This window comes from Martes martes, assembly GCF_963455335.1.
Source record: "Martes martes genome assembly, chromosome: 16".
Classification (NCBI taxonomy): domain Eukaryota; kingdom Metazoa; phylum Chordata; class Mammalia; order Carnivora; family Mustelidae; genus Martes; species Martes martes.
Genome location: NC_137904.1, coordinates 50,834,223 through 50,846,734, shown reverse-complemented (window position 1 = coordinate 50,846,734; position 12,512 = coordinate 50,834,223). Strand labels below are relative to the sequence as shown.

Below are 12,512 nucleotides of genomic sequence, written 5' to 3'. Positions count from 1 at the left end.
TAAAAATGAATCTTTCTGTGCCTTAGTTTTCTTTTGGGTAACTTATGGAGGATGGGCTAGTGCAATTTTGTATTCCAAAGATCATGATTTCATTTTTTTTTTAAATTTATTTATTTGACAGACAGAGATCACAAGTAGGCAGAGAGGCAGGCAGAGAGAGAGGGAGAAGCAGGCTCCCCGCTGAGCAGAGAACCCGATGCGGGGCTCCATCCCAGGACCCCGAGATCATGACCCGAGCTGAAGGCAGAGGCTTTAACCCACTGAGCCACCCAGGTGCTCCCATGATTTCATTTTAAAGATTGACATCCATTTACATGTAATTTTTTTTCCAGATTATGAAAATATTTGGAAATACTTAAAACTAGAAAATAAAAATTACTGATAAGCATTAACTGATATTAGTGCTGCCCGCCCCCCTCTGGGTTTGGCTGGTGTATGTGTGGAATGAACATTATTATTTTTTTAAGATTTAATTTATTTATTAGAGCACATGCAAGTGGAGGGAGGAACAGAGGGAGAGGGACACGCCTTAGGCTCGATCTTACAGCCTTGAGATCATGACCTGAACTGAAATCAAGAGTCAGATGCTTAACTGACTGAGCCACCCAGGTGCCCCTGGAATGAACATTATTGAGGAATGTACTGAAAAATTGGTTTCTGAAAAGTTCTTATCAATTTTGTTCCAACCATTAGTGCAATAGTGGGTTTATATCCGTGTGCCCTTGACAGCATCATACATTATATTTTAATGATGGGATGTTGGCATTTGAGGACCCAAATTGTTTCACTGATTTGTTTCCCAGCTGATATTTTTAGTAAGTTGAACTTTTTTTGTTTGTGTATTGGCCATTTGAACTTTTGGGTGAATTGCCTGTTTATGTTACCTATTGATGATGTGTCAGGAATTATCTATTGATGATACCTTCCTAAACTTGATCATTCAAGACCTTGAGAAAGATTATCAGAAAGTCCTTATAAGGGGAAGTTTCACTCTCAGGTAGAATGCATTTTTCTTACAAGGATGAATTGGTGGTCTATGGTTAAAACCTGATTTCTTAACCACTTGGGATTGATTTGGCTTTAAAATTTAAGGAATGAGGGGCGCTTGGGTGGCTCAGTCGGTTAAGCATTTGCTTTTGGCTCAGGTTATGATCCTGGGGTCCTGGGATCGAGCCCCTCGGCAGGCTCCCTGCTCAGTGGGGAGTCTGCTTCTCCCTCTGTCTCTGTCCCCTCCCTGCTCCTGCTCTCTCTTGCTCTCACGGTCTCTCAAATAAATAAAATCTTTAGAAATAATAATAATAAAAATAAAATTTAAGGAATGATTGGTGAAAGGTACACGGCCCTTCTTTGTACTACTTTTGCAATTTACTGCAAGCCTCTAATTATTTCAAAATAAAGTTTAAAAAAGTTCAGGTTATGGTAAAAGTCAGGGTCCCTCCTGTTAGTACTTGTTGAAGGCCTTGATCATTCTGACTGGGAGAGCTGGTGGGTGTGGGAAGCAGCAACATTTGACAACAGATCCAATGCCAAACAAGGGCAAGGAACACTGCCTTTTTTGTTTTTGTTTTTAACTTGGAAATAATTTCAGAATTCAGAATGTTTGCAAAAATAAAAACTGAGTAAGGAGCACTATGTACTCTTTCCCAGATTTGCCTTTTGTTAACATTTGACCCCATGCGCATCAGCAGTTGAAACAGTTGAACCGTGTTTACGTGGTGACCACAGACACTGACCACTCTACTTCTTACCCTCCTTCCAGATTTCTAACACCGGCCTCCTGGGTTCCAGGCATTCACTCACCTGAGCGAAAACATCTACACCCAGTTTTCAGATTTCTTAAGAACCTACAGGGGTTCTGTTTCCTAAGATTTAAATATAAATCCAAACACTTTAAAAGCTTTGAACAGTTGATTCCCTGCCCCTCAACTCGGATATTAACCTTCCTCCCCTGCCCGCCAGCGGAGCCCCTCAGCTGTAGCTAACCCAGCTGTTTAGCCGCCTTCTTGTTTCCGACTTGTTCCCATCTTAGGGGCTAAGGTTTCACATCTGCTATATTCTTTTCATGTCTAGGCCATAGACCCGACTTTTCTGCTTTAAAAAAAAATCATTCCCAGACTTCTTGACTTGATTAGCCCCAACTGATCTGGGCCCACCTGTTCTAAGTTTCTGTTTTACTTGAGGGTTTTTTTGCTTTCACGAAGATGTCCTACACGATTCCATCTGTTGTCTCCTTGAATTCCCCTCCGTGGGTAGCACGGGCGTTATCCTCTGTCGGCCTCCATAGGCCTTATGCGGTTGTACTGGAGGCGTCACCTGGTTTTGAAGGAGTTACAATGAACTGAACTTGGATTCCATTATTGGAACCAGCTAGCAGTCTGTAAAGCAAAATTCTAACTGTGTTGCTGCATTTGAACACCTTTTTCCTCCCAGGTGGGCCTTCTCTGTGGCAGGTGAAAAGGTCCATGCATTGGCGAAGAGGGTGGACCAGTAAGCCTGTGGTCGAGGCACAGGACCCTGCTGGGTTGGAAGAGACTTGGGGTGTGCGTCTTAGAACCTAATAACTAATGGGAAAGGCATTCTGAGTTTCTGACAGTCAGAGTGCCTTGGGAAGGCTGCCTGTGCTGAAAGTACTTTCTTTCCTCTTTCATTTCTTTTTTTAGATGAAACTTAAGGCCAGAGCTAGTTCATTATCTATAATGTCAATATTGATTTTTGTTTGCAAGGTGGAGTATTAACAGATTAGAATGGCTGGCCATTCTCAGCTGCTTTCATTGAATTTCAATGAATCAAGAGACAGCTATTCGGATGCGCTTGAAATTTTTAGACTAAGTCAGACCTTCCTGTGATGGTTGGTTTGACCAGATTCAGCTGTTTTCTTTGCACCTTCAAGGCAGGAAAATAGTCTTAAGGCCTCTTCCCTACTTTTTATAAAACCAAATCCTATTTTTAAAAAAGTACAGATAAGAGGTATTAAGCCATCCTCTGCCACACAATGCAGCTGGCCTCTTTTCCCCTTCCAGGAGAAGTTTTTGAATTAAAATTATTGACTGACACAGCCCATGCTAGCAGACGGTACTCACACATCATACGTCCAAGTGCAGGCTTGTTCAGAGGCAGCAAATATCCAACAGGCTGAATCTTACAAAGACAAAGCATTTTAATAATGATCTTGAAGGATTAGTGATGCTCCTGAAAAATGAGGCATATTCCAGACAGGCTTGCCTCCTAAGATCTGCTCTATTACTGTGCACATGTTATCTGGAGACTAGTTGAGTTTTTAGTCAACATTGTTCTTTTCGGGACCCCTGGGTGGCTCAGTCGGTTAAGCATCTGCCTTCGGCTCAGGTCATGATCCCAGGGTCTGGGGATTGAGCCCCACATTGGGCTCCCTGCTCAGCAGGGAGCCTGCTTCTCCCTCTCCCTCTGCTGATCCCCTTGCTTGTGCTCTCTCTCTCTCTCTCTCAAATAAATAAATAAAATCTTTAAAAAAATTGTTCTTCTCGGGGCACCTGGGTGGCTCAGTGGGTTAAAGCCGCTGCCTTCGGCTCAGGTCATGATCCCAGGGTCCTGGGATCGAGCCCCGCATCTGGCTCTCTGCTCAGCAGGGAGCCTGCTTCCCCCCTCTCTCTTCCTGCCTCTCTGCCTACTTGTGATCTCTGTCCGTCAAGTAAATAAATAAAATCTTTAAAAAAAAAAAAATTGTTCTTCTCCCTCCTTGCTTCCCTCCTCCTCTTTTTCCCTCCTCCAGTGTTTAATCTATTATATGATTTAGAAATTAATAGTAATGATAATAATAATGGCCACATCATTTTTTTAAAAGATTTATTATTTGAGAGAGAGAGAGAGAGTGTGTGTGTGTGTGCACACGTGCATATGAATGGGGGGGAGGGACACAGGGAGAGAGAGAGAGAATCCCAAGCAGACTCCTTGCTGACCTTGGGGCCTGATGGGGCTCAGTCTCAGGACCCTGAGATCATGACCTGAGCCGAAATCCAGAGTTGGACCCTCAACTGACTGAGCCACCCAGGCACCCCTCGCTATTTGTTTTAATGTGGAAGGACCAAGTAGATGAATTGCTGGTAAGTGAGTGACCTGGAAGGAACTGTTTCTCTTTTTATGGCCCAGTAGGATGCCAGGATTAAATTGTTTCAAAGACAGCTAGAGGTAAGAAGGACAATTTTTATTAGAAAATTAGCTCCCCCCCGAAAAAAAAATCACCAGAATTCAGGAAGATTATTATATCTGAGTTAATAAATGCCAACACTGAGTCTTGAAATAGCTTTTCATTTTTCATTATGTAGTCTGATTTATTGTTGATTGGTTTTTCATGGCCTAATTAATGATGATAACCTTTTTGAGTGACTAGAAATAAAATAAATTTCATGGATGTTTCATATCCTAACCTTGACTGTACTGTTTCAGAGTCTCATGGACTTCACAAAGTGATAGGTAGGGCAGTTGGCTCCTGGCTTCCTGTTTAAAGTCTTTGTTTTTTATGAGTTCAGGTTAGATGGGATCTGAGCCATTGATTTATTCCTTGTTTTAGACTGGATAGAATCGAATCCAGCATGAATGCTAGGGAGGGAAGCCCTCCTTTGAGGCTTACTCAGTCTTATTTATTTATTTAGAGAGAGAGCACAAGCCCGTGCCTAAGGAGGGGGAGAGGCAGAGAGAGAGGGAGAGAGAATCTTAAGCAGGCTTCTCTCTCAGTGTGGGTGGAGCCCTATTTGGGGCTCGATCGCACAACCCTGAGATCATGACCTGAGCCAAAATCAAGTGTCAGATGCTTAATGGACTGAGGCACCCAGGCGCCCCTTATTTATTTATAGAGAGAGGAGGCTTTCTCAGTCTTAATGAGAACAGTGGCCATCTTTACAAGGCATAAGAACTTTAAGGAGAATTGCAGTCAGGATCTTAGGAAAGACTGGTCAAGCAGAACAGTTTGAAATATCCTTTTTCCCTGAAACATACCCAACCAGGGAGCATTGGGCTCTAAACAGCTTTTTTTTTTTTTTTTTTACTTCCCAGAAGTATGGGAGCATAAATACAATTGCATTTGTTACCTTAGAATGTAACCACATGGCAAAGGCTAAAAGAACAGTATGAACTTTGTGAGTAGAATTGTTTTCATTGGCATGATAAGTAGTTCAAAGTATTTTATTATTTCATTGTAAAGTTTTGAATGAATATTTTTAAAAATATTTTTTAGTTCGAATTTATGCCAAAACATACACAGCGTAAAATTTACTGTCTTCACTGTTTTTGGGTGAGGAATGTTAAATATATCCCCCTTGTTATGCAAGCAAGCTCCAGAACTTTTTCATCATACGAAACTGAAAACCTGTACCCACTAAACAGCAACTCCCCATTTCCCTCTCCCCCAGCCCCCAGTAACTGCCATTCTGTGTTCTTTTTATTGGAATTTGTCTACTCGAGGTACCTCAGGTAAGTGGAATCATTCGGTATTTGTCTTTCTGTGACTGGTGTACTTTGCTTAGTGTGATGTCCTCAAAGTTCTCAGATCTAAGGGGGCACGTCGGTCTGTCGTTCACTTGCTGCTGAGTGGATGTAGCCCTCTGGGGTTCTGGTTCATTGTGGTAAGGTCTTCAGTTCGTGCTCTACCTCGGTCAGCCCCGAACTTCGATTTCCGCTCAGGAGATTGTGAAAATGAAAGCTCCAGTCTGCCAGGAATCATCCAGGGCTCTGAGGGCTAGCCTGGCTTCTCCAGAGCTCTTCTCTGGGTTCCCGTTGGCCTTAGCCTGCGCCTGGTTTTTCCTTTCCCAATTGTGAAAGCTTGAATGCTTTCTAGAAGATTTTTTTTTTCCTTTTAACATCAAATTCAGTGTTAACTGTTTTCAACAGAATGCTGAGCCTGATGATAGGACTCGCCTTCCTAGACACCAGACCTCTGGCTTCAGTTTATCAGTGTTGCCTCTGCTCTGTTCTGGGGCTGGATGTGGTTAATCTTTAGCCCCATTTTGTTCACAACCAAATCAGACTTTTGTTCAAACTCACCTCTGGCAGGAAATCCTTCTCTGTGGCAACATGAGCTATAGGCCCTCCCCTCGCAGGACTCAGGAGCCAGAGTCAGAGCCCGGGGTCCTGTGATCTGCTGATGGCTTTGGAAGAAGGAGACCTGTTGGGAAAGAAATTTCCTTTCTGGCCTTTCACTTCCTGAGGGCTTGATAAGGTTGTCTCCTTTTCTGGAGCCCGGTTATAATTGAGCTGGAGTAGAGGGCAGGAGCTAGTTATTTTTTAGGATCCTGGATTGTCAGGTGGATGATGAGATGACTTTTAATTTCTCTGCACAGCTGGTCCCAGGTTGGTGGCTGCGAACTGAGCTTTTAGCTCCTGGGAGAGCTGTCCCTAAACGTCGGTGAAGGACCGCAGAGGGCGGGTACCAAGTCCAGGACAAAGCAGTTGTAAAGAACGTGCGTGACATGCCGGAGGAGGCAGCCTGCTGTGGTGAAAAGGGCATCAGGACATCAGTGTCAAAAATCCGTGTCTAACTGTCTCTCCCTTCCCCCTTCTGAGTCAGTGCCGTGGCCTTGGACAAACCACGTTATCTTCCTGGGCAGCAGTCAGGTGCTCCTTTCTCTTGACCTTGGTCGTCCTGCAGGGCTGTGACTGTGAGAGGGTCTGTTTTGCAGGCCCCAGCAGCCAGCCATTGGGAGGATCGAGCGGAGGCAGTGACCGCTTGAAGGGTTGTCTGGAACCCGAACCATTGTCTCTGGTTCCACGACATTCCATTACCCAGCAATGTCGGTCCTAGAAGAAGCTTTTCTTCAGTCTCATCTCCTCATTTTGCAGATGAGCAAACAGGGCCCTGAGGTTTTACTTGTGTTTAAACAGTAGTAGTGCTGCTGTGGCCTCACAGGGCGTGTTTTATCCATATTTTATCAGGTAAAACCGAAAAGAACCGATAAAAAACAGATAAAAATAAGCATTCAAAAAACCCCAAACTGGTGAAGTAGAGCAAAGGCTTTGGTCAGCAGGGATGTGGGGGAGTTTACACTGGATCCCTGAGGCTGCCACCTGAGTCCTGGAGAAAGACACGGGGGGGGTGGGGGTGAGCCAGACTGCCCGCCCTTAGTGGGCTTCCTGGCAGCCAGCTCTCTGTGGGGACCAGCTTGGGCCCTATTGGCTGACATAGGCCTTGAGACAGTCTGATCAGAGATAAGCAGAGACGTTTTCAAGTGGCAAGTCAGGGGGCCTGACTGTGTGGAGGAGGATTGTGCAAGTAGGCCCCTGGGGGTGGGCCTTCCTGGGCAGGTGCTTGCTCATGGTACCACAGGCTCCTGGATATACTGTTTTCTCCCTTTGGCTGCTGCCTGGCCCTGACTTTGCCCGTGGATTCCCAGGGCGTCCCACCCTCGACTACAGACAGGACTCTCTCCACTCTTGCCTTGCTCCCAGAGGACTGACTCACACTGTTCAGCACCCAAGTCATGCTCTGTCTTTATCCCTGTGCCCGAAGTCATTTTAACACGTAGCCATTGCTACCTGGGACGCAGACTCAGAACAGCAGAGCCTTACAGGTCATCCTTTATGTTATTAAAGCAATTTAAAGAGTTTATTTCTTTATTTGAGAGAGAGAGAGAATGAGCAGGAGGAGGAGAGGGAGAGAGAATTTCAAACAGACTCTTCACTGAGTGGGGAGCCCAACACAGGGTTCGATCTCACAACCCTGAAATCACAACCTGAGCTGAAGTGTAGGATGCTTAACCGACTGAGCCACCCAGGTGCCCCATTATTAAAGCAATTCCAACGAAGCTTATTTTTCAGCCTACTGAGAATTATCAAATATCAAACTTTTCAAATTACCTCTATAATTTTCTTCTTAAATTACTCTTATAAAACTAGGTGACAGTTAAATGGAAAACAAAACAAAACAAAACAACGTGTGTTGTGCTTGGTATTTTTCTTCTTACTAAGTTTACAAACCTGTTGGTTTAAAGATAACCAGGGAGGATTGTCCTGGACCTGAGGCCGTGTGTTTTCAACTTGCTGTCAGCTCCTGGATTTAAATTGCTTTCTCTGTCCATAAAGATCATTCCCTTTTCCTGAATCTGTTGGGAATAGGAGAACCTGAGGGTCATGGTAAGCACGGACAAAACTCTGTTGGAAAGTTTCTATGAATGTAATTTCTCTTAAGCATTGATGTTAAAAATGTGTAGTTTCAAATGTGTCCGTGTTGTGACTGTGCTCTTGAATGGTCATTCTTGTCATCATTGGGGTATTTTCTGTTCTCACGACACAGGATCACTGTCCCCCCCCACCACGGATTTACTTTTTCTCTTGTTGGTAGTATCAGGTGCCAGCATTTTGCACATGAATGTTTGACAGAAGATTCAAATATAGGAGTTCTTCAAACTAAAGAAACACAACACGCAACGTGACTTTGATCGTCTATCCTAGATTATTTGTCAAAGTGTGTTATGTTGGGTTGTATGCAACCATCTATAATCATGTAGGACTTTAGATTTGGAAAGAACTCTTGATCCTCCATTTTGCAGATGAAGATTCTGAGAACCAGAGAAGTTGTGGCTTGTTCCGGGTCCCACAGAGTCAGCTGCAAAAGGAGCAGGTCCCAGGAGCCCTATTTGCGTGCCCGCATGTATATACCAGCAGCCCCCAGGGCTGCCCTTCCACTCCCCATGATGCCGCTCTTGTGCTGCTGGTCTCCCACTGCTCCCCAGCGCCCGCCCACCCTCCTGGAGGTAAAGGCCCGTCTGGCAGGACACATCAAGCCCATGCTCATCTTTATACCTTTTCGCTTCTTTCTGATCATGCTCCTTCCACCACAACCTGCCCATCCATTCATAATTTTAATTTATTAAAATTTTAAGTAGGTTCCATGCCCCGTATGGGGCCTGAACTCACAGCCCTGAGATTAAGAGTCACACGCTGTACTGATGGAGGCAGCCAGGCGCCCCATACCCATCAGAAAAGGCTAAGCAGGTATCCTACTTCCCACACTGGTCTTACCCTCCTCAGCTCATGTGAGGTTCATTCCTCAAGTGTGTTTTAGCTCCTTTGATATGGTCTCTTTCCAGATTGTGGTGTTAATTTGCATTTTGTAGGATCTGTTATGGTGTGTGGTGTCCAGGAAACGGGCCTTTAGCGAATAGGGGGAGAGGTAATGTACTAGATACCACAGGGTTGGCTTGGTGTCTTCTGTTGTGCCGCACAGCTTTTCAGGTGTCTGTCTTCCCCCCAGCTGGCCGCTGAGCTCCACAGGGGCAGAAAGCATAGCTCCCATGTCTCTCACCATAGCTCTTAACAGAGTTCTTGGTTGGTGGTAGATTATAGCATTGAGACTTAGCTTTCCTGCCCTCTGAATCTTGGGATCAGTTTAAAATATGTTTCCTTTATCCTGAAGCCCCAGAATATGACCTTGTCTTCATGGCTACCCAAGTACTCTGCCATTTGGGGACCAAAGAAGCCAACAGTTGATCGCAATCCATTTAGAGATTTCCCTTTCCACACTTGGAGACTTGGCTGCTCCTTTGCCGTGGCAAGATAGTACGAGTCCTGGTGGGAGAAGCCAGCCAAATAATTGTTAGGATTGCTGGGAAAATAGCAATCAAAGCAATAATCCTCCTGGGTTGGCTTTTTATAGCGAGAAAACAGTGGTGACATTTTTGTTCCAAGATCCTCAAAATCCCCAGGCTGCTGCTTTCTAGCCTGTTGGCTTTCTGAAATGACTCTGGTAACATCTATTGTGCAGGTATTTCAAGGGTTGAGATATGGAAAGGCTGGTAGAAATGAGCCAGTTAAGAGAGAGGAAACAATTACTCAGCTGTTGTGAAGTCAGACAGATCGCAGGGCCTCCGTAATACTGGTTTGTAGCGTGCTCATAAAAGAGAGTGCCTAACTGGGATTTATCTGGTGAAAATTAAACCATCAAACCCGCTCGAGTGAAAAACAGTGGCCATCTGCCAAGTAAAATCATAATCACCATTTGGAAGGGAGCTTCATCTGTGCTCCCGTGTGCACACGACAGCCCCTCCTTGGAGAAACTGCTCCCTGACTTCTGGTTTCCTTGCTGTTTCCACAGAGCCTGAGCCCTCGTGAAGCCGGCGATGACAAGTCTGAATGGTCGCCATGCCGAGAAGACCATTGACATGCCAAAACCATCCGCCCCCAGAGTGCACGTGCAGAGGTCCGTGTCCCGAGACACTATCGCCATTCACTTCTCGGCGTCCGGCGAGGAGGAGGAGGAAGAGGAGGAGGAGTTCAGGGAGTACCTTGAGGAGGGGCTGGACGACCAAAGCATTGTGACGGCGCTCGAAGCCAAGGAAGACCTCTACCTTGAACCCCAGGGTGGCCATGACTCCACTGGCCCTGCCGGCCAGCCCATCGTGGCAGATGGCCTGTGCGTGTCCCCTGCCATTCTGCCCGTCTCCGAGAACACGGTAAAGCTGTTGGAGGCCCCTCCTCCGGCAGTGCAAGTATTAAGTACAGTGCCATCGGCTCTGTCCCCAGGGTCGTCTTCATCGGGGCCCTTAGCTAGCTCTCCCAGTGTGTCTTCCCTCTCCGAGCAGAAAATCAGTTCTTCCTCCCCGTTGTCCTCTCCTTCCAAGTCTCCTAGCCTGTCCTCCAGTGCCTCGTCCTCCACCCTGTCCAGTACCAGACCCTTCATGAGCCTTGTGAAGTCCCTGTCAACCGAGGTGGAGCCAAAAGAATCCCCACAGCCCTCAAGGCACAGGCACTTGATGAAGACTTTAGTGAAGTCTCTGTCCACAGACACCTCCCGGCAGGAGTCAGACGCCGTGTCCTATAAGCCCCCTGACTCCAAGCTCAACCTGCACCTGTTCAAGCAGTTCACACAGCCACGAAACACAGGCGGAGACTCCAAAACCGCCCCCTCTTCCCCGCTGACTTCTCCCTCCGATACGCGCTCCTTTTTCAAAGTGCCCGAGATGGAGGCTAAAATCGAGGACACGAAGCGACGCCTTTCAGAAGTCATATATGAGCCTTTTCAGCTCCTCAGTAAAATTATAGGGGAAGAAAGTGGCAGCCACAGGCCCAAAGCCTTATCTTCAAGTGCTTCGGAACTCTCCAATCTGTCCAGCTTGAACGGTCACCTGGAAAGCAGTAACAACTACAGCATCAAGGAGGAGGACGGTGACTCAGAGGGGGACGGCTGCGGCAGTGACCCCAGCGCCCCCGCGAGTGACCACCCCAGGGCCTCCGATGAGCCCCCGAGAGAGGCAGAGCCCAAGAGTAGTTCCCAGGGGGGTGGCCTGAAGGACTTAGGCCTGAAGACAAGCTCGCTAGTTCTTGAGAAATGTTCCTTGTCTGCCTTAGTGAGCAAAGAAGATGAGGAGTTCTGCGAGCTGTACACTGAGGACTTCGATTTGGAAGCGGAGGCCGAGAGCACAGTCGACAAGCTCCCGGAGAGCCCTCTCAAGCCCGCGGTGCTGGCGGAGGACGCTCCGGCCCTTGACAGCGAGGACGAGGCCCAGTCAGCCGTGCAGCACCCGGAATTACCCGTGAAGACACTGGGCTTCTTTATAATGTGCGTGTACGGGTACCTCGTCCTCCCTCTACCCTATTACGTGAGCGGACTCCTCCTGGGAATTGGTCTTGGATTCATGACTGCGGTTTGCATGATTTGGTTTTTTACACCACCAAGTGCTCATAAACATCACAGGTTACATAAAAACCGACAACACTGGAACACGAAATCTCTGGATATCCAAGAACCGGAAATACTAAAGGTGAGTCCCTGCCGCGGCCGAGCGCACGCGCTCCCTCCCGGACAGCCGGAGTTTAGATCCAGCTTCTTTTTCCTAGTCGATGGTCACGAGTTTTCACCCAAGCTGTGTGTCTTAGGCTTTGGGGTCTCTCTTCGTTCTTTGGGCACCCGAGAGACTTCTCCGGTAAACCTCATTCTAGGTCCGGTGCTAGCAGTTGAGTGAGCTTCTGCCAGGCTTGCATATTCTTGACACCCTGGAGAAGGGTTCAGCACTCCTGGAAGGCCAGCGAAGGAAAGGAGGAAGAGAAGGCAGGTCGATGTCCATGGGTGGCTGCTGCGGGCACACCTCTTGCCTTCGTGCACAGTGAGATGCGGGCCGGAGAAGAGACCTCACTCTCCAGGCTGTGGTGGTCTCGGGATCTGGGCCCCCCAGCGGGTGCTCAGGTGATCCATTAGGGTGCGGGAAGAAAATGGTAGAACTTCCATTCACATTTGTTTTTGTATATTTAAAAAGCTGCTGTGTTTTTGTATGTTTCAAAATACACAAGATATAAACATACAGTTGTAGCTTATATAGCTTGTAAGTCATAGGCACATATATGCTTTATATATATATATATATATTTTTTAATTGTGGTAAGATACAAATGGCATACAATTTACCATCTTAACCATTGTACGGTGTACAGTTCAGTGGCATTAAGTACATCCACATTCTTATGGCCTCATCACCACCATCTATCCCCGTAACTCTTTTCATCTTGTACCACAGAAGCTCTCTACCTGTTAAATGGTAACTCCTCATTTC

At 46.5% G+C, this 12,512-nt stretch overlaps 1 protein-coding gene across 2 annotated transcripts in view; it reads left to right on the top strand.

Moving 5' to 3' along the window:
• TEX2 (testis expressed 2) overlaps window positions 1-12,512 on the top strand; it is a 102,748-nt gene that overhangs the window by 35,722 nt on the left and 54,514 nt on the right. Inside the window, exons 1-2 of one of the 2 annotated variants that reach the window (XM_080825466.1) lie at window positions 8,667-8,720; window positions 10,061-11,726. In XM_080825466.1, the coding sequence (XP_080681592.1) occupies window positions 10,086-11,726 (1,641 nt within the window). In that variant the 5' untranslated portion in view covers window positions 8,667-8,720; window positions 10,061-10,085. Of the gene's footprint in view, window positions 1-8,666; window positions 8,721-10,060; window positions 11,727-12,512 lie in introns of those variants that run through there. The other variant, XM_080825465.1, reaches the window with a different exon arrangement.